The following is a 21,914-nucleotide window of genomic DNA, read 5'->3' on the forward strand; positions in this document are numbered from 1 at the left end:
TATTATTATTATTATTATTTCACCGGCGCACACAATCCAACGATCAAGAGTCCTCATCTGGTCCAAATAAATCCTACCAGCCAAACGGATACTCCATCACCGGCACGTGATCAGAGGTCAGCTTCATCCTCCACATGAGAACAGGAATCTGAACACTTTCCCTAGGATAAGATGTTCAACCCAGATAGTAGAAATGTAGTCCATGACATATTTATTCCATCTCTGGAAACTCCTAGATTTGCACAAAGAAGTCCTAGTTGCTGCTGCAACTACAAAGCACAAGTGAAGGTCACTGGAGAATAAGTCCTGATGAGTTCACTTCACACTAAAGATAAAGCTGTAACATAATGAAGAATAAGATATTAAAACATACATTTTCTACAGCAGTTTCCTTCAGAAACAGATCTTCATAAATGACATTCATTAAGTGTCTCTTTGGGTTGGAAGTTCGGGAAATAACCTTCTTATTTTATAAGTCTTATTCCTTTTCTGAGAGTTTGTCAGTGCCCGAGACTCTGGATGAATAAAGAGCCTAAACCCTGGTTAACTAGTTTTTCGGTAATCCCAATACATGAGAGGAAATCCAAAAGCTCTCTAGCCCCGCCCCGGATGTGGCTCGATCGTCTTCCGGTGCTCGTAGACCAAAGAATAAGAAGGCGGACGCTCGCACGCAGTCACTTGGAAGAAGATGGCGGAGGTTGAAGGTAAGGGCGACCCACGTGGTTCTGAAGTTTTGCCAGAATCAGAACCGCTACCCTTAATGCAAAATCAACACGCCCGCACGGCGTTACTGACGCAGTTCCCATCGCACGCGCGGCGCGTTCTGCAGAGCAGGCCGCGCACCAAAGCAGGCCGAACCGCGCCACGTGCGTCCTGCTCCGGGCGGCCTACACGATAAACCGGGTCAGATTCGGTTCGCTTTTGGAGGTCTGCTACTTCAGGGGTTGAGCGCTTCTTTGGATTCCCGCCCCGCGTGGTCCTTCCAGTCCACGTGACGTGCAGGAAACGCCACGTGCGTTGGGAATAAGTCGTTAGTTTTTAACAAACACCTGTTTGATTCAAATGTGCGCGCGCCACAATCAAAATGGGAAACACAATTAGGTTCTGACTAGTTTATTATATGACAGTTTTTGGGTCGAACGGATCAGAGCCGAACTGCAGTAAAACGTGGCTCCGTTTCATGTCTGCACCGGTTCTAACCGGTTTACGATCAGTGCAAACGTTTCCACCTGCGGGGTCTCCAAAACGGTCAAAGATTTTGTTGATGATTCGAGACAAAAATCTACGAATTCAAGATTTTTAAGGATCCATTGAGATGACTTTAGCAGTAAAGCAGCCCCAAAGCATGATGCTTCCACCCCCATGCTTCACAGTAGGTAAATGGTGTTCTTAGGACGCCACTCCACTAATCTGCTGTTCCGTGTTTCTGCAGTAGCATCTGTTAAAAAGAAGAAAGGGAAGAAAGTCTGCGATGAAGAAGTTGGGGTGAGTGATGTTGTCTGGAGTAAAGGTAATCTCATGGATCTGCTGGAGCTGACTGTTTGTTTTCCAGGAGATCCAGAGGAGTGCTGACTTTTTCATCCAGCCAGAGTCCAAGGCAACATCTTTAAACACATCACAATGGCCCCTCCTTCTCAAGGTCAGCTCCACCTCGACCCCTGCCTGGGTCATGTGACATGTTGGCAATGTTGGTGTGACATGATGAAGCAGTTTATCCATTCTCTGAGCACTGCAGTCTTGGCGTTTCTTTGCCCGTCTCCATCTTTGGGGCCTGGTCTCTGCTGGTCACCAACTGTGACCTGGCGTTCTGCCAGGTTATAGGAGGTGACCGTGTAGAGGTGGAAGCGACCAGACTGTTGTCAAGATGATGCTCTGCTCTGATCACACGCCGCCTTGAAACAGGAAATGTGTGAGCAAACAAAAAAATGGCTATGTGGTCCAGGCTTCACTATCCGGCAGTGATTCAGATGGCTACTTTTTGGAGAGTATGTTACGAAAAAGTAGTACCAGCATGGGGTCAAAGGGCATGAGAATATTTGGGCAACCTGGTACTGGGGTTGGTTTCTCCCTTAGACAAAAAGCTAATTCAGGATTTAACGCCAGGTGTTCGCTTCGGTTGGTACATCGACCTCAAACTGTTTCCTGTTTTGGCAGAACTTCGATAAGCTGAATGTGCGGACGGGCCACTACACTCCCCTGCCCAACGGCAGCAACCCCCTGAAGAGGAACATTGCAGATTACGTCAGGTACATTCACGTTGCGTAGGGTCAATGCTATGACGCAGATTGCATAATGACACTGCCTCCTCTACTTAAGGTCTGGCTTCATCAATTTGGACAAGCCAGCCAACCCATCATCCCATGAGGTGGTTGCGTGGATTCGTAGGATTCTGCGAGTGGAGAAAACTGGACACAGTGGGACGCTGGATCCCAAGGTCACTGGCTGCCTGATTGTGTGTATAGACCGTGCCACACGATTGGTCAAATCGCAGCAGAGTGCAGGTACGGGTCCTGAGGGTGTCTGGCTGGGTTTTGGGCTTCAGGTCTGATTGGCAGATTACAATCACTAAGACCTGAGAGGGGATGGGTCTGATCCAGAACTAGAGCTGAGGATCCAAAGGCTTTTCTACTCTTCATTCTCTTCAATGTCCCCCTCCACTTCATCCGTACTGATCTAAACCAGACCCCCACAAATCTGTTTCTATTTAGTTTTTGCTTTATCTAAAACTGTGAATTTTAGTCCAGACAATGAAGATGGAAAAGGACACTCTAGCTTTAATAAATGAAAAGACAAAAAACGGATACTGATGATCCGAAATCAAACCTTTTGCTGATGCTTTAGTAACGCATATGGAAGCACGGGGGTCATTTCAGCAGCAGGCCATCTCTGACCGCCCTGGTCCACGTCAGGACGTTTGCTGAATATTTTTGTGCGCGCACACCTGGCTGCTGCAGTCAGCTGGCCTGACGTCTGTCTTTGCAGACACCATGTGACCATGGGTCCGCTACAGAGTCAAAGTACAAGGATCTGCTTCTGTCACCGGGCGATCCTCAGTCTGCCAGCACTGTGTGATTGGCCCACTTCACCTAAGCACTGGTTCCTTTAGCTGCGAGCCATTTGGGAGCCGTTGATTGGTTGAAGCCTGACTGTTCTGTGTTGCAGGTAAAGAGTATGTGGGGATCGTCCGGTTGCACAATGCAGTGGAGAACCAGCACGCTCTGGCCCGGGTAAGTCTGACCTGATGATCCAGTAAGAGCTTGCCTTAAGCACACACGGCTGAGGCTTGAGGTTCTGGAAGGTCTTGCATTTAAACCCTCCAGAGTAAAATCCTATTTCAATTCTTTTTTTTTTTATTGCAAACAAAAAGAGAATTGTTACATACATGAAATACAATGAAACAAAGAAGTGGTTTCATTTTGTGCACGGAGCCTCTTTGTATTGAAAACTGAAGGTTGCAGACATGAATGTGGGTCATTTAATCAGGAACAACATATTCTTGTGTAATCAGAACATTTCAGGTCATTGTTTTCTTTCTGAAATATGGAACTGAGACAATAATATGGTGATAATGGCGTGTAAGCAAATGATAATGACGTAAACCCTAACATTACTCCCTTTTTATCATTTGATGTATTTTAGGCACTGGAAACGCTTACAGGAGCCTTATTCCAGCGGCCGCCACTGATCGCTGCTGTGAAGCGCCAGCTTAGAGTCCGGACCATCTATGAGAGCAAACTGATAGAGTATGACCCGGAACGAAGGCTGGGTAAGAACCCGGCACTGCCACTTTGTATATTAGGCTCCATCCGTCACTTTGATGGTTGTGATGAAACTCACCTGGACAGGTGATAAAGTAGACCTTGGAACCTCCTGGGACTTAAGTTTATCAGCTTGAGAACTTCAGATTTAGTACCTGGAGCGTTTGCTGTTCACAAACAGGACCCACCAAGCCCCCCAGTGCTGGTTCCTGCGGCTGCTTTAGGAGTTGGAAGTTCAGTCGCTGATGTGTGGTGACGGCCGTGCTTTGCTGTTGTGTTGCAGGCATCTTCTGGGTGAGCTGTGAAGCAGGAACATACATCCGGACTCTGTGTGTGCACCTGGGGCTGCTCCTCGGCGTTGGCGGTCAGATGCAGGAGCTGAGGAGAGTCCGATCTGGCGTTTTGGGGGAGAAGGTCAGCCCTGTTACCTGTTGGTGTGAAGTCACCTGTCCAGAGTGTTGAGTGCAGCTCTGCTGCTTGGTGCAGACCTGAAAATTAGACTCTGGAACATTAACGGCAGCTGAGAATCTGAAGTGCGGTGTGTGTCCAAACTACGGAGTCTTTCTTCTGCCACATCTGCGCTGAGGGCTTGTGTTCTTCCAGGACAACATGGTAACCATGCACGACGTTCTAGACGCGCAGTGGCAGTTTGACCACAACAAGGACGAGACGTACCTGCGAAGGGTCATTTTCCCCCTGGAGAAGCTGCTGGTGTCGCACCGGCGGCTGGTGATGAAGGACAGTTCGGTGAGTCTTCCTGGAAGGTTTTCAGTGCATTGAGGCGGTGCAGTGTGGTCTGATGCAACACAACTTTGTAGGTCAACGCCATCTGTTATGGAGCAAAAATCATGCTGCCAGGTGTGCTCAGGTATGAAGACGGCATCGAGGTTAACCAGGACATTGTTGTCATAACAACCAAAGGAGAAGCCATTTGCACAGGTGAGGTTTGTGAAGGACATGTACAGGTGTGTCCAGGCCACATGATGACTAGAGAAGCTGCAGCAGCCTTCGGGCCGTGGCGACCTTTTATCTATCACCCTTGTCTGATGGCCTGTCGGTCCAAACGTTCGATTCCTGGATAAAGCAGACATAAGTGACAAATGCTTTCTGCTCTCCAGCTGTTGCCCTGATGACCACGGCCGTCATCTCCACATGTGACCACGGCTTTGTGGCAAAGATCAAAAGGGTGATCATGGAGCGGGACACTTATCCTCGGAAGTGGGGTCTGGGCCCAAAGGTATGACACTTCCTGCTTTTACATGCTGGTTCTTGGATTATTAAGTTGTGGTTGAGACCAACCAACCTGTTTCTGGTTAGGCGACTCAGAAGAAGGCGATGATTCAAAAGGGTCTCCTGGACAAACATGGAAAGCCCAACGGCAGCACGCCACAGGACTGGAAAGAGCACTATGTGGACTACAGGTATGGCGGTGGGCGGAGCAGTCCGTCTGACCTGCAGACAGTTATCCCTCTCTGAGCTGCCGTGCTCCTGGAGGGAGTCGCTCTGCTACAGAAACTCTCAGTTGGAGCTTCTTCCAGCACTGGTGTCATGAAGCCCACCTGAGGACATTACTGTGTTGATCACCTGCCAAACTAACAGAGTTCTGTTTCCACAGCGTCTCAGTGGCAGCAGCAGAAGCTCCTGACTCTTCAGTGAAGGTAAAAGATCTGCTTCTAAAGGTCACCTGCTCCAGTTCGGCTTTAAACTTTCCAATTTGACTTAATTTGTCAGTTTTTGCTGAATAAACTTTTCCCATAAAAGTTGGATTTTGGTTCCAAGGGATTTATTTAGAATATCTTATTTTATATGCAGCGAAGTGTTTTTTCTGTGGAACATGATGCAGGAACTCTATAAACCTGGGTTCTGTTCTGCATGAAGTCCACGTGAAAGGAAGCGAATGTGGCTTGAAGCAGCCTTTTGTGTTCCAGAGGAAAAGGGAGGCATCAGGCAGTGATGGCGAAGCGGCGCCCACGAGCGCGTCCCCAGAGGAGATGAAGAAAGAAAAGAAGAAAAAGAAAAAGGAGAAGCGGTCCAGAATGGAGGAGGCGGAGCCACAGGAGACGGACACAGTGCAAGATCAGGTCTGTAATAAACGAGGGAACACAATGGGCTGGACCATCCAGAAGCTCTGAACAGTCTCCTTTCCTACAGGTCACAGAAAGTGCCAAGAAAAAAAAAAAGAAGAAACGAGAAGAACCTGGCTCGGAGTGATGATGTCATAAACGGGCTTGTCCGAACTTCTAATGGGCCTCAGCAGTCTGTGGCGGTGTCATGGCGTCTGTGGGGATGGCGTGTTTTGTGCCTGCAGAAACGACCTCATGCTGACAACATTCAGAAGCAGAAGAGTTTTTGTATAGAAGTGATCAAATTCTTGTGTAAATATTTTACTTTTTTATGGCAAAATAAAATAAATTTTCTGTTTGGAACTGAACAGTTAATGGTGCACTGGTGAGCCAAAAAAAAGATCTGTGGTCTGCCGTAACCCTGGATTACAAGAAAATGGGTTAGATGGAACACTAGGGGTTGGTAGCCACATTTTTTGTATCTTCAACACAAATGTATTCATGTTGATTTAAAGAAAAAGGGTACTTTTCAATACGAGGCAAGAAGGGGGGGCAGGTGCTGAAGTATGTACCCGACGGGCATGAACCCGTTTTGTTTCTGATAGTTTTTAGGTCAATTTGTAACAACCTCGGTATGGATGAGTTTGGCTGATAAAGTCACTGAATGTGGATTTCAGTGAAAGGTCAGACGAGGTAGAAGCAGGGAGAGAGAGGAAGGTACTGTCCCACCAAAAACTGATTGATGGAAACTAAGGAGACAAACGCTGAAAGAGAAGAAGCAGTGATGCAGTGAAAGCCCACAGAGAGGAAACAGCTGGTCAGGAGATGGAACCAGTGAGAGGCCATGCCCAAAACCACCTGGACTAACTGACCCCCCCCAAGTCATGCAATTTCACATACAACAATGTCTAAGTGAAATCACACTGAGGGATGTCCTCCCTGCTGTTAATTCCTTGAGGAAATGACACCAATCCAGACGTTCAGATGATGCAGTTATCACTGAAAACATCAGCTTGGTTCTGGTCCTCTGTCTTGATGAGCTGTCCAATCTTTGAGGCGACTGCAACCACAACTGATGCACTGCAGCAGTAAAATGTAGACTTAGCAGCAGCATCTAACAATGTAGGGTTAGTGCTCCACGTGCCCCTTTTTAAGATTCAGTACCTGACCTGCCAAAGATCCGAACGTCCCTGTTGTGCAGCTCATTTCTTTTCTGTAATGTGTTCATCCGTCCACATGAGGGCGCTGTCTAGGTCATACTCGAGGCCAAGCCAAATCCGTTTGTAATTAATGTCAGATCTGAGGACAGCTGCGGTCCAGCGTTGAGGTAGGACGTTTCGCTTTTTTGTTTAGATCAGAGTCTCACTGCAGAAGCTGAACTTCAGGTTGGAAGATTTTCTATTTTTTCTATTTTACTTTTTCTCTTTCACTGTGATATTCTGTCTAAACTAGAGCAGCAGCTCCTTGCTCTCATGAGGTGAAGATGTTTCCCTCTCTGGAAAAACTTAGTTTATTTACAAATACAACCAAACTATTCTGTTACAAAGTTACATAGTGGGAATTGAACCCTCATCCTTCTGCCTAAGGAGACCAAGTTAGTAACAGTGAACTGTTCTGTCTTCAGCCCTGCTGCATATGGAAGCGATTCTGTAGCATAAATAAAAAGCAAAGTCAAAACCAGAAATGCTTTTTCATTTTCAAAATGAAGCTGCATTTTTTGACTCAAAAATATAATGAAAAAGCAAACCACCATTTTGGTGGTTTGCTTTTTCATTTCCTTCCTCAACACAGCTTATTCTGTCACTTAATTAAAGTTAAAATGAAAATGGTATTTGACATTTCATTTTCAAGACGTTCTCTGGTAAATGTGTAGCATAATTCATTTAGAAATTTATAATTTGACAATTAAAATGGATTAACAGAAATGCTTTTTAATTTTCAAAATGAAGCTGCATTTTTTGACTCAAAATTAAAAAGAAAAAGCAATATTTCAAAATGCTTTATCATTTTATACTTAAAATCGTTTATTCTGTGTCATAATTAAAGCGAAAATGCAAAGATGGGATTGCATTTGCATTTAACATCCACCCTGCGCACTTTGTCACAATATTCATTTCGAAAAAGCATTAGCAGAGGGGAGGCGGGGCGATGACGTCACTGCTTTCTCAGTGTGTACGGCCGCTGACCAGTGTTGCCAGATTGGCCGGTTTTCCGCCCAATTGACTACAAACTGACTACAAATTGACTACAAACTGTCGCCCAACTGACTACAAAATTAGTCAGTTTGCAGATGATAGTGCTTTACTTCAAAAAAACGTTGCAGAGGTTGTTAAAGCTCTAAGCAGGATTCAGTTATTTTCCAAAGTATCAGGATTCAAACTAAATATTTCAAAATGTGAAATCCTCCCCGTTCACTTGTGTCAGCAGCAAACTATTGAAGCCATTAGGGTTCTTCATGAAGTGAAATATCTGGGTGTATTATTGTCTACAAACACAATAAGGAGGGAAGAAGTCAACATTACAAAACGATTGTTTGATATAAAGAAAAGTTTGACTCTTTGGTTGACAAGAGATTTGACTATTTTTGGGAGAAATCTGTGAACCAAAGCAGAAGGCGTCTCTAAGATTATTTATCCCTGTTATTCTTTATTCAAATCCCCTCCAAACATTAAGAAAGTTAACTCTATTATTTTTCAATTCATATGGAAAAAACAAAACACATTCTATCAAACGTTCCCAACTGGTCAAAAGTTATGATAATGGTGGCATCAATGCTCTAGACTTTGAAGCTATGGTCGGTACTTTCAGAATTAATTTTTTCAAAGCTCTTCTGGTTGATAATAACTCCATGTGGTTTCATATTCCAACATCCATCTTTAAACATTTAGGAGGCATAGACTTCCTTTTGAAATGTGATTCTGAAGTCAACAAGATTCCATTCATTTTGTCCAACTTCCATAAACAGGTTCTTCAGTTTTGGAAAATGATATTTAATCACAATTTTACCTCATGGATCAACATTATGGAATTATAGAACAGAATTAGTTGGTTGGAAATCTATATTCAAACAGGATTGGTTTGACAGGAACATTGTTTTTGTTACAGATTTAACTGACAGTGACGGTAATTTATTGACTTTTTCTCCTTTTATAGATAAATACCATCAAACCTGCAGCCTTAAAGAATTTAAAAAAAGTATGTCGAGCTTTTCCGGCTGCTTTGATTCATTTAATAAAGAACAATGTTTTAACTTCTCATAGAACAATTATCTCATTACCAAAATTACAGATAAATGGATTTGATCTCTTAGATCTCGAACTAAATAACAATCTTTTAAACAAGTATAAAAGAATTTATCATGTACATGATCGAGCCTCTTTTAGATCATTCTCTTATTCCAACAGCCAATCTCTGTTAGACACTCAAAGTATATTAAATGGCCTGTTTTGCCCCAAATTAAAGAAACTCATTTCAAAATAATTAATGAATATTATCATGTCTATGAAATTCTTCAAAGCAGATTATTTTAATTTGATGTGAAATCTTGCACTTCTTGTAACTCAAATGAGGAAACTCTGGAACATTTGTTTTTTTTTTAATGTAGTTATTCTAAGGATTTCTGGACTCACATAAGGAATTGGATTAATTTAAAACCAAACATTCCCACTTTTGGTATTTCTGATGTCCTGCTGTTTATGGAAAATATAGATTATTCTTTCTCAAATATCATTAATATCATCTTACTTTTGGGAAAATACCACATCCACTGTTGCAAGTGGAGAGGTTCCAAGCCCTCCTTCCCAGGTTTTATTAACGAATTTCAAATTTTATATTATTCCTCACTGAAAAGATTACAATCCTCGGTAGGTGTTAAAATAATATCTAAACAAATTTCCTTGTGGCTGTTATTCTAGTTTCTTTCCTGTGCTATCATTTGGCTCCTGATATATATATTTTGTTTGCAAATATCTTTTTATTGTTTTTAAACACATGAACAAAGTTAGAAGCATTGAAACAGCATTTATTGAACGAAAAACAAAAGAAAATAAAAAATGAGTACAAGAAGGTATCAGGTTGAAATTTTCCTCCCTTCCAGGATACTGATCACAATGTTAACTATATGTCATAACCTTTTCTTGTTTTGTACATGAACCATTTTTCCCAGTCCTTCAGAAATGTTCCCTCCAAATAACCCAGATACATCACAAGACAGGTTCGGGGTATATTATACCTGAGTGTTTCACATATAGCAGAATGGGTGGTGACCCAGAAGGGCTTTATTTTCTCACATTCCCAAAAAATATGTGTCTGATTTGAGTCCTTATCCATGAAGGTTCTCCAGCAGAGTTGCTGAGTTTTAATTAGTTTACCCTTGATTTGTGGTGTTATTAAATATCTTATTTGGTTTTTCCAAGCAGAATCAGAATCACTTTATTTGCCAAGTACAGCGCATGTACAGGGAATTTGACTTGATTACTTGTGCTCTCGTGCAAACTAGCAAGGTAAAAGAATAAATGATAAAAAGATAAATGATAAAAAGAAGGTAGATGGAAGGTAGCTGTATGAATAAATAAATATAACTAAATAAAGGAATGGATTAAAATAGAAAAGTCAAAAAATGCAGCAGCAGTAATTCCACTTTGACATTTGTGGTTGTTCAGTGTCCCTGAGTAGTCCAGAGTCAGGAGTTCATAAGAGTGACAGCTCGGGGGAAGTAACTGTCTTTGTGGCGAGTGGTTTTGGTTCGCAGTATCCTAAAGCGTCGCCCTGACGGGAGGAGGCTAAAAAGGCAGTGTCCAGGATGAGAGGGGTCTTTTACGATCCTGCCAGCCCGCTTCCTGGCACGGGATCGGTACAGGTCCTGAATGGGGGGAAGGCTGGAACCAATAATCCTCTCAGCAGATCTGATGATTCTCTGTAGTCTGTTCCTGTCGTGTCTGGTAGCTGAACCAAACCAGACCGTGATGGATGTGGTCAGGACAGACTGAATTATTGCCGTGTAGAAGACGGTCAGCAGCTCCTGAGGGAGGTTGAACGTCTTAAGTAGTCGGAGGAAGAACAACCTCTGCTGAGCCTTTTTCCGGACAAAGTCAATATGAGCGGTCCACTTAAGGTCCCGTGAGATGGTGGACCCCAGGAACCTGTGTGAGTCTGTTGAGGGGACAGTGCTGTTGAGAATTGTGAGTCCTCCTCAAGTCCACTGTCATCTCCACTGTTTTAAGTGAGTTCAGCTCCAAGGGGTTCTGGCTGCTCCAGAGGACTAGCTGCTCCACTTCTCCTCTGTATGCAGTCTCATCACCGTCCCGGATGAGCCCAATGACTGTGGTGTCGTCTGCAAACTTCAAGAGTTTCACAGAGGGGGCTCCTGATCTGCAGTCATTGGTGTAGAGGGAGAAGAGCAGAGGGGAGAGAACACATCCCTGGGGGGCGCCAGTGTTCAGGATCCGGGTGCTGGATGTGAAGCGACCCAGTTTTACCTGCTGCCTCCTGTCGGTGAGGAAACTGATGATCCACTGACAAGTGTGTGTGTGTGTGTGTGTGGGGGGGGGGGGCACGGCAAGCTGGGACAACTTCTGGTAGAGGAGCTCTGGGACGATGGTGTTAAATGCAGAGCTAAAGTCCACAAATAGAACTCGTGTGTATGTGTCTGCAGAGTCCAGGCAGGTGGTGCAGGATGTAGTGGAGAGCCATGTTGACTGCATCATCCCCTGACCTGTTTGCTCTGTAGGCAAACTGCAGGGGGTCTAGCAGAGGCTCTGTGATGACCTTCAGGTGGTTCAGCACCAGTTGTTCAAAGGATTTCATGACTACCGAGGTGGTCTGTGGTCATTAAAGCTACGTTCACACTGCAGGCTGAAACGACCCAATTCCGATATTTTCATGACAGTCTGAATGACACAGATCCGATCTTTTCAATTGCGACCCAGGCCCCGTGGGTTTGCCGTCCTGATTCCGAATTGTAGCCGTTCTTTTCAATTGCGATCGCCGTCTGACCGGCCAGGCGACTTGATTCCGAACTGTACGTCATCGACACGCAACAAACGTCATCATTCTGCGTTGAAGTAGGCGGGAACGAGAACGTAAGCATTAACCATGGTGGACGATGCTGCTGAGACCAGTCAGTGGAAGGGAAGGGAGATCCTCGATTGGATTAATATTTGGGGTAATCGCTCTATTCAGGCCAAACTCCAGGGCTCTTATCGCAACTGGGCAGTTTTTGAGTGTGGTGTTGAACCTTTCCCGCGATAACTTTTTTTTCTTTCTCCCCTTTCCGACCGTGCTCAAGCGCAGGGGACCCGAGGCGATCCTCCTCCTCCTCCCTGTAAGAGAGGCCGACTCAGTTTCTACATTCAAAGTTAGACTGAAAACATTCCTCTGTGGACAGGATTATTGTCAGACTAGTTAGTATTCAGAGATTATTTAACTTAATGTTCTTTCTCTTTCGGCTTTTCCCATCAGGGGTCGCCACAGCCAATCATCCTTTTCCACCTCACTCTATCATGAACATCTTCTACCCTAACGTTAGCCAACTTCATGTCCTCTGTTAAGACATCCATATATCTCCTCTTTGGCCGTCCTCTTGCCCTCCTGCCAGGCAGCTCCATCTCCAACATCCTTCTACCAATATATCCACTATCCCTCCTCTGAACATGTCCAAACCATCTCAGTCTGGCTTCTCTGACTTTGTCGCTAACACAGGCAACATGAGCCGTCCCTCTGATGTACTCGTTCCTTATCCTGTCTAACCTGGTCACTCCTAAGGAGAACCTCAACATCTTCATCTCCGCTACCTCCATCTCAGCCTCTTGTCTCTGTCTCACTGCTACCGTCTCTAACCCATAGAGCAGAGCTGGTCTCACCACTGTCTTGTACACCTTTCCTTTGAGTCTTGCTGACACTCTTCTGTCACACAACACTCCTGACACTTTCCTCCACCCGCTCCAACCTGCCAGCACTCGCCTCTTCACCTCTTTTCCACACTCCCCATCACACTGAACTGTTGACCCCAAGTACTTAAACTCCTGCACCTTCTTCACCTCAGTCCCCTGTAACCTAACGCTTCTACCTTGATCCCTCTCGTTCAGACACATGTATTCTGTCTTACTACGACTGACCTTCATGCCTCTTCTTTCCAGAGCAAACCTCCACCTCTCTAGCTGTTCCTCCACCTGCTCTCTACTCTCACTGCAAATTACAATGTCATCCGCAAACATCATTGTCCAGGGAGATTCCTGTCTTACCTCGTCTGTCAGCCTGTCCATCAGCATAGCAAACAAAAAAGGACTCAAAGCTGATCCTTGGTGTAGTCCCACCTCCACCTTGAACTCCTCTGTCTGACCTACAGCACATCTCACCACCGTCATACTTCTCTCATACATGTCCTGAACTACTCTGACATACTTCTCTGCCACTCCAGACGACCTCATACAGTACCACAGCTCCTGTCATACGCCTTCTCTAAATCTACGAACACACAATGCAGCTCCTTCTGACCTTCTCTGTACTTTTCCAACAACATTCTCAAAGCAAAAATGGCATCAGTGGTGCTCTTACGGGGCATGAAACCATACTGCTGCTCACAAATCTCCACCTTCTTCCTAAGCCTGGCTTCCACTACTCTTTCCCACAGCTTCATTGTGTGGCTCACCAACTTTATTCCTCTATAGTTGCTGCAGTTCTGCATGTCACCCTTGTTCTTAAAGATCGGAACCAGAACGCTTCTCCTCCATTCCTCAGGCATCTTCTCACTCTCTAGAATCCTATTGAACAAACTCGTTAGAAATTCCACTGCTGTCTCTCCTAAGCACTTCCATACCTCCACAGGTAGGTCATCAGGACCAACGGCCTTTCCGCTCTTCATCCTTTTCAGAGCCTTCCTAACCTCATCCTTTCCAATCTCTGCTACTTCCTGCTCCACAACAACCACATCTTCCTCCCTTCTTTCTCTGTCATTTTCCACGTTCATCAGCTCCTCAAAATACTCCTTCCATCTTTTCTGTACACTCTCCTGGGTTGTTAGTACCTTTCCGTCTCTGTCCTTAATCACCCTTATCTGTTGCACATCCTTCCCATCTCTGTCTCTCTGTCTGGCTAGCCTGAACAAGTCCTTTTCTCCTTCCTTTGTGTCTAACCTGTCATATAGTTCATTGTAAGCTTTCTGTTTGGCCTTTGCCACCTCTCTTTTCACTCTACGCTGCGCTTCCTTGTACTCCTGTCTACCTTCCTCAGTCCTTTCTACATCCCACTTCCTTTTAGCCAACCTCTTCCTCTGGACGCATTCCTGTACTTCCTCATTCCACCACCAAGTCTCTTTACCGTCTTTCCTCTTTCCAGATGACACACCTAGCACTTTCCTACCTGTTTCCCTGATAATCTCTGCTGTAGTTTCCCAGTCATCTGGAAGCTCATCCTGACCACCCAGGACCTGTCTCAACTTCTGCCTAAATTCCTCACAAGTTTCTTCATTCTGTAGCTTCCACCACTTGGTCTTCTTTTCTGTTTTCCCTCTCTTCTTCTTCCTGACCTCCAGAGTCATCTTACACACCACCATGCGGTGCTGTCTGGCTACACTCTCTCCTACCACCACTTTGCAGTCATTAACCTCTCTCAAATGACCTCGTCTACACAGGATGTAGTCCACCTGAGTACTCCTACCTCCACTTCTGTATGTCACTCTATGTTCCTCTCTCTTCTGGAAGTAAGTGTTGACTACAGCCATTTCCATCCTCTTTGCAAAGTCCACCACCATCTGTCCCTCCAGATTCCTTTCCTTCACACCAAACCTGCCCATCACCTCCTCATCACCTCTGTTGCCCTCACCAACATGCCCATTAAAGTCTGCTCCAATAACAACTCTCTCTCCTCTGGGGATACTCTCGATGACCTCATCCAACTCACTCCAGAATCTCTCCTTCACTTCTAACTCACAGCCAACCTGTGGCGCATACCCACTGACTACATTCACCATCACCCCTTCAATTTCTAACTTTAGGCTCATCATCCTGTCTGAGACTCTTTTCACCTCTAGAACACTGTTTACAAACTCCCCCTTCAGAATCACTCCTACCCCATTTCTCTTCCTATCAACACCATGATAGAACAGTTTGTATCCTCCTCCAATACTACGTGCCTTGCTGCCCTTCCACCTTGTCTCCTGCACACTCAGTACATCTACCTTCCTTCTCTCCATCATGTCTGCCAGCTCTCTGCCTTTCCCTGTCATTGTGCCAACGTTAAGAGTCCCTATTCTCAAACCTATGTTCCTGCCTTTTCCCTTCTCTCTCTGGCCACGGGCCCTTCTGCCTCCCCTCTTTCTTCCACCAACAGTAGTCAAATTTCCACCGACACCCTGTAGGTTAACAGCATCGGTGGCGGTCGTTGTTAACCCGGGCCTCGACCGATCCGGTATGTCTAAAGTGTTGTGGATGATTCGCATGGTTATTTTGGCAATTTTTACGCCGGATGCCCTTCCTGACGCAACCCTCTCTATTTATCCGGGCTTGGGACCGGCACAGAGGCAACTGGCTTGCAACCCCTGTGGCTAGATTAGATTATTTAACTTAATGTTAATTTGTTTAAATTAAACTTAATAATAACTATTTCTTTTAAAAGGCTGCTAGAAGTTGAAGCTGGGGTAACTATGGTGCTCTGGGGTTCTGTCCTCTTTTCTCATCTACTTCTACTCTTCCTCTCTTCTCCATTCTTGATCATTATTCATCATTTAGTTCTCCATGACTCTGTTTGCTGCAGTGATTCATGTATTCTCCCTCTTTCCCCTCCTGGGGAGTGGGAGTTCTTCCAGACTCCTGTTGGCTCATCCATGCTCCAGTTCCTGACCGTTTACCTCGCCTTTGCTCCTGCTCCTACACCTGGCTGTGGTTCCTGTCTCCGGCTCGACTCGCGCCTTTGACTGTCCCCACAACTCCGTCTGGATGAAGCTCGTCTGCTGGACTTTAAATATGTAGTTGTAGATTTAGATAAGTTAATTCTTCTCTAAGAGTTCTGGTAAATCGCCTGTCCGTCCTGGGGGAGGATCCCTCCTTCATGTGGACACCCCTGAGGTTTCTTGTTTTTTTCCGGAATCCGTTTTTTTTAGGAGTTATTCCTTACAGAGAAGGGGGGTCTAAGGGGGGTCTAAGGGCAGGGATGCCAGTATAGCTTAGTCAGTTTGTTAGTTCATTTTAGTATTTTTCTATTGAACTCTTTGTATTCGTGATCCTTTTGATTTCATGTTTTTCTTCGAAGCCCATCGAGACGACTGTTGTTGTGATTTTGGGCTATACAAATAAAATTGAATTGAATTGTTCTGATCCTTAAATTCTCCGGAATGGGTTAATAGAGAGTCCATAGCATTTATTCTGGGGGAAACCTTCTTTTATTACCGCCCTCTTTCCTCCGTAACACACAACATGAATGCGCGCACACACTGCCCCCCCCCCCCCTATTCTCTATCGCGGCACGCGCTTGCACACACACACACACACACGCGGGGGCGCGGCCCCAACACATGCACATTCCTCTTCCACTACAGTGGGTACAGACGATCCCGACTCCAATGCCTTCTTAAAATGAGAAGATTGTAATTGTGCTGCTCCTTCGTGAAAATAAATTTAATATTACAAAAAGAGCTCCGCTTTTGACAACACTGTTGTTGACATCCATTGTTAACGTTGGCTCTGCAAACAACAAGTGACGTCGTTCACCGTTGAGTATTCTTCTGGCTTCTGCGCATGCGGGTCTCGTTTGGGTCATGTCACGGTCACACCGGAGATCACAAAAGTTCGGATTTACTTGGAAATGTGAACGGTCTAGCAAACAAATCAGATTTTTTCAAAAAATCCGAATTGAGCATTAAGCCCTGCAGTGTGAACGTAGCCTTATAGGCTGGAGAGAGAGACTCCATCGGGTCCTGGAGCCTTCCTGATCTTCTGCTTCTGTAACTGTTGATGCACATCTCGTTAGCAGATGATCAGTGAGTGATAAGGGGGCAGGTGTGGGGGAGGTTGGGATTGAAGGTAGATCCTGTGTGATGGAAATGGTGGCTGAGGGGGAAGGTGGTGATCTTTCAAACCTTGAGTAGAAGTCGTTAAGCTCCTCAGCCAGGTGGTAACTGTCTGAGGGGCGGGGGGATGGTCTCCGGTAGTTGGTGATGGTCTGCAGGCCTTTTCAAACTGCAGAAGAGTCATTGGCAGAAAACTGGTCCGTCAGCTTTGCAGTGAAGGACCTCTTTGCAGCCTTGATCTCCCTTTGTTAGCTTGTTTCTAGCCTGCTTATACCGGTCCCGATCTCCACTCCTGTAGGCCTCTTCTTTGTCCTGACGTAGCTGCCTCAGTTTAGCAGTGAACCATGGTTTGTTGTTGTTGTATGTGGAGAAGGTTTTAGTCTCCACACACATGTCCTCACAGAAACTGATGTAGGATGTGACAGTGTCAGTGAGTTCGTCCAGGTCTGAGGCAGCAGCCTCGAAGACACTCCAATCAGTGCAGTCAAAGCAGGCTTGCAGTTGCATCTTTGACTCATCTGACCATCTCTTCACAGTCTTCACTATGGGCTTAGCTGATTTTAGCTTTTGGCTATAGGTTGGGATAAGATAGACTAGGCAGTGGTCGGAGAGTCCCAGGGCAGCGCGGGAAACAGAGTGATATGCGTCCTTTATTTCAACCTTGAGGTTTGCTCTGTTAAAATCCCTGAGTATAATCACCAGAGAGTCAGGGTGGTTTCTTTCAACCTCTGTGATCTGGTCAGCGAGTTGCTGTATCGCCTCTGTTACGCACGCCTGTGGTGGAATGCACCGACCAGCACGAACGAGGAAAACTCCCGGGGAGAATAGAATGGTCTACAGCTTATGAAAAAAGACTCCAAGTGCGGGCTGCATGTCTTCTTTAGCACAGTGACATCTGTGCACCAACCTTCGTTTATATAGAAGCACGTTCCGCCTCCCTTAGATTTCCCCGACAGAGCGGTGTTGCGGTCCGCGCGTTTCAGCTGGAAGCCCGGCAGGTGAAGTGCGCTGTCCGGGATGTGTTCACTGAGCCAGGTTTCAGTAAAGCACAGGGCGGAGGAGCAGCGAAAATTCGAGTTTTTGTTTAGGAGAAGCAGCAGTTCATCCACTTTGTTGGCCAGAGAGCGGACGTTTCCTAGGTGTATGGCTGGTAGAGCGGTGCGTAAACAACGCTGCCTCCGTTTGACCAACTCGCCTGCCCGCTTACCGCGTTGACGCCGTTTCATAAGTCCACACAGGGCTGCTGCACTTCCGATCAGGATCTCCAAAAAAACATACGTGTGAGTGAAAACAGGATTAAAAAGTCCGGCACTGGACTGCCCGATGTGCAACAGCTCTTCTCTGCTGAATGTAACCGCAGTGGGAGAGCGGAGAGCAACGCTAAAAGGGAAAAAAGTGCGAGAGAGCACAGCACCGAGGCAGCCATCCGCGGCGCCATCAGACGTGAAAAACTAATTTCTCGCCAATTTAGGGACTGCGTCGTGGTTTGGTGAACTTTCCACATATCGTACCACATCTCCTCTGAGATTTTTTCTCTCAAATCCTTTTCCCATTTTACTTTGACATATAGAGTTGACCCCACTTTTGATTCCATAAGGTGCTTATATAGAACGGATATGACTTTGGGAATATTTTCACTGTAGGCCTGTATAAATGTCTTAATTATTGGGTGTATTTTGTGTTCCTCTGTTTTGATTCACTTTTCATAGTAGTCTCGCATTTGCATATATCTGAATAGGTCCTGTTTTATTAGACCATATGTGTCTTTAAGTTCCTGAAATTCTCTCATTTCACCTTTCTTTAACATTGTGCACATGGCCGTTGTGGGTACCGGATGTTCTCGGGTTGCCGGATGTTCTCGGGGTCCTTCAGGGTCCTTCCAATGAGTTATATCACTAGAGGAGACATCACGTGGTTCCTCATAGGAGGAGAGCACCGCCATCTTGGTGAGGTCAAGTTTTGAAGACCAAACCACTTTTATAACATTTAATAAAGAGCTCTGTTTTTACTTTCAATCACTTCATTATATGAAAAAGAAGAATGGCTTGAAATTGCTTAGTTTTGTTCAGAAATACAAACTTCACGAGTACCCCTAACTTAACTAGTATTGGACTACTTGGATTTTTTCTATGTTCCTTTATTTTATTTTATTTTACTTGTGTTTTTATTTATTTGTGTGTTATGTTCATTGTTTCTTTTTTTCCCCTCTATTCTTTATTTTCTATGTCAATATGTTATATTTGGCAATGGTTACTGATCTTCGAGGCAATATTGATTACATCGTTATTGTTCGTTGTTAACGTTAATGTCATTGTTAATGTATGATACCGCAATTGTCAATAAAGTTTTTTAAAAAACTTAGCGACGTTAACTCATTGGTCGTGGCAACTTACAGCCAATCAAATAGTGCGACGTCATCATTGGTCGAAGGACCCCGAAGGACCCCGAGAACATCCGGCAACCCGAGAACATCCGGTACCCACACCGTAATACCCTTTTCAGCCCATTGTTTGAATCTGTGGTCAAATTGTGCAGGTCTAAATTTTTCGTCATATTCTGTCCATTTCAGCAATCTGATTTCTTTACCAAGTTTTTGTTGTTTTATAACATAATACCAGTTCTCAAGAGTATATAATGTTATTGGATTTAGATCTAGATGTGCTTTAGCAGTGGCTGGGATCCCATTTTCCCCCATACATGTTTGAATTGGGAATCTGGGTGCAAAAAGTTCTACATCTGTCCATCGGGCAACATATTCTGTATTACACCAGTATACTAAACGATGTATTTGGGCAGCTCTAAAGTATTCTTTTAGATTAGGTAAGGCCCTTCCCCCCTTTATATTGGGTAGTTGTAAAGTGTGGTATCGTATTCTTGATCGTTTTCCTTCCCAAATAAATCTTGATCCCATTTTTGGAATTGGGATTGTGGGATCTTTACTGGGAAAGCTAGAAAGAGGTAAAGGAACAGGGAGGGACACGTGATGCTGTAGTATCGCGAGAGCCGACGAGAGGAGTGTGGTGAGTTTACTTGGCGGCGCGTAAGTTGTGAACAAACATTTTTGATTTATTTAATTACACCGCCATATTTAAATAATCCAGAAAGTTTAAAAAATAAAAATCTGAAAAAGTTTGTCAAGCATTTGCCAGCCTGGATGACCTGGAGGACCTGGAGGATCTGGAGAATTACATCGACGAGTGTTTCAATACCTGCCTCATGAAGAAATCCAACACCGCCACTCCGTCCACCAAACGCAACCGTCCCGAAGACGGGGGCTGCCTCCTCCCCAGGCAGCAACATGAGTGATATCCTGGATTCAATTGATAAAAGGCTCTCCAGCCTTGATTGCCGTTTAAATCTGCTGGAGATCCTCCATAAGGAATTCCAAGGTCTGCGAGAGTCTCTGGAGTTCAGCCAACAGCAGGTGCAGGAGCTCGCAGCGGAGAACCAGGCCCTCAGAGAGACCGTGAAGACCTTGGGCCACGACACCGCCCGTCTCTCTGAGGAAAACCGATCCATCAAGGAAACCCTCCTGGATCTTCAGGCGAGGAGCATGAGGGACAATCTAGTGTTCGCAGGGATTCCAGAAGAGGCAGGGGAAGTCCCGGAGAACATTGTTAAGTCCTTTATAGAGGTCCACCTGAAACTCCCCAAGGAAGAAGTCCAGAAGATCTCCTTCCACAGGGTTCACCGGCTCGGAGGAAAAAGGCCGGACAATCAGCGTCCCCGTCCTATTGTTGCTAAATTTGAACATTATAAACAAAAGATGCAGGTAAAAAGCAGAGGGCGCGAGCTGAAAGACACACATTATAGCGTGAATGATCAGTTTCCAGGCGAGATCCTCCGCCGTCGGAAAATCCTCTTCCCGCTGAGGAGGAAGCACCTGTCTGCTGGAGCCCGTGCGGTGGTTGCCGTTGATAAACTTTTTGTGAACGGCAAGCTGTTCCGGGACCCAGAGGTAACACCCTGGCTGTGCTGAAGGCTTTCAGAGGCGCACTGACATCTGCGCTGCCCAGAAGAAACCCGCAAACTTATTTAACTAGGAAATAATCGGATCATCAATAATCCACACCTCTCAGGAAAAGTGTTTTTTCTTTCTCTCACATTCATGTTTCTGTTGTTGTTTCGTTGTTTTTGTTTTTTGTTCTTTCTCTTTCCCTCTCTCTTTTCTCTTGTCCCCCCCCCTTCCCATGTCCTCATATGTGAATCAGGTAAAGTCAACGCAACCACGGTGAGTATTTATTTATGCACGGAACGGGCGCGCGCGCATACTAGCGCGCATAAGAGCATGCACACGCGATCCCGCACACACACGTTGATAAACTGCAAAAACCTCACTTAGGCTCACACAGGACGCACGCAACATGCAGCTCACAGCCAAGACACGTTCACCCACAACGCATAGCGCTTGTCAGTGTAGCAGGTACGCACAGCGGGCACGCGCACACGGACGGGCACACGCACTATTTAGCCTTGCACTCTCCCGGTTAGAACAGCTATGAACAGTCTTAACATCGTTAGCTGGAATGTGCGTGGACTTGGTTCTGGGCCAAAGAGATTGAAAGTGTTAAATCACCTGGATGATCTTAAAGCAGATATAGCTCTGCTGCAGGAGACCCATTTATCTTTATCAGCTGGTCAACTCCTGTGCTGTTCCCAGTATCCAGCTATGTATTCTGCCAGTTTCAACTCCAAACAAAGAGGGGTTGCAGTTTTGATTAATAAAAATGTTACATTTACTCATAAGGATACAGTTACTGACCCAGAAGGCAGATTTGTAATCATTAATATATCCATTCAGAATAAAGACTTTTGCATCGCCAGCATCTATGGTCCTAATTTTGACGACTCTTCCTTCTTTCACAGATTCTTCACCTCACTCTCAGTTCACTCTGACTCCACAATCATTATAGGAGGAGACGTCAACCTTGTTTTGGACCCTGAACTTGACAGACTCAGCACAGCAGCAAACCAGCGTACATGGCAGTCTGCAAGTATTCTAAAGCAGTACATGAATGATCTGGGTCTCTGCGACGCTTGGCGCTCATGTCATCCAAGCACTAAGGGGTTCACCTTTTTTTCTCCAGTTCA

General features: G+C 45.3%; 1 protein-coding gene and 1 non-coding gene across 2 annotated transcripts; both read left to right on the forward strand.

Annotated features, from left to right (window-relative positions):
* The first annotated feature begins 577 nt into the window (after positions 1 to 577).
* On the forward strand, positions 578 to 6,189 carry dkc1 (dyskeratosis congenita 1, dyskerin). Its single transcript, XM_004084715.5, has 15 exons — positions 578 to 704; positions 1,433 to 1,485; positions 1,553 to 1,639; positions 2,155 to 2,246; positions 2,317 to 2,501; positions 3,163 to 3,227; positions 3,640 to 3,766; positions 4,042 to 4,172; positions 4,362 to 4,505; positions 4,577 to 4,697; positions 4,877 to 4,995; positions 5,076 to 5,179; positions 5,374 to 5,416; positions 5,687 to 5,839; positions 5,910 to 6,189. The coding sequence occupies exons 1-15, from the start codon at positions 689 to 691 to the stop codon at positions 5,967 to 5,969; spliced, it is 1,500 nt and encodes a 499-aa protein (XP_004084763.1). The 5' UTR covers positions 578 to 688; the 3' UTR covers positions 5,970 to 6,189.
* Positions 4,734 to 4,810, forward strand: LOC111946895 (small nucleolar RNA SNORD83). The gene has a single exon (XR_002872708.1). It is a non-coding gene; the product is annotated as a small nucleolar RNA SNORD83 (small nucleolar RNA).
* Positions 6,190 to 21,914: the final 15,725 nt, after the last annotated feature.

Source organism: Oryzias latipes, chromosome 22 (assembly GCF_053564925.1).
Source record: "Oryzias latipes strain Hd-rR chromosome 22, Olatipes_Hd-rR_3.1".
In the NCBI taxonomy this organism is placed as follows: Eukaryota; Metazoa; Chordata; class Actinopteri; order Beloniformes; family Adrianichthyidae; genus Oryzias; species Oryzias latipes.

What these genes read in the sequence shown, in the direction of transcription:
- dkc1 (XM_004084715.5), top strand. An exon ending in AATGGCCCCTCCTTCTCAAG is followed by an intron (nt 1,640 to 2,154) that starts GTCAGCTCCACC and finishes CTGTTTTGGCAG; the next exon opens with AACTTCGATAAGCTGAATGT. An exon ending in CGGACACAGTGCAAGATCAG is followed by an intron (nt 5,840 to 5,909) that starts GTCTGTAATAAA and finishes CCTTTCCTACAG; the next exon opens with GTCACAGAAAGTGCCAAGAA.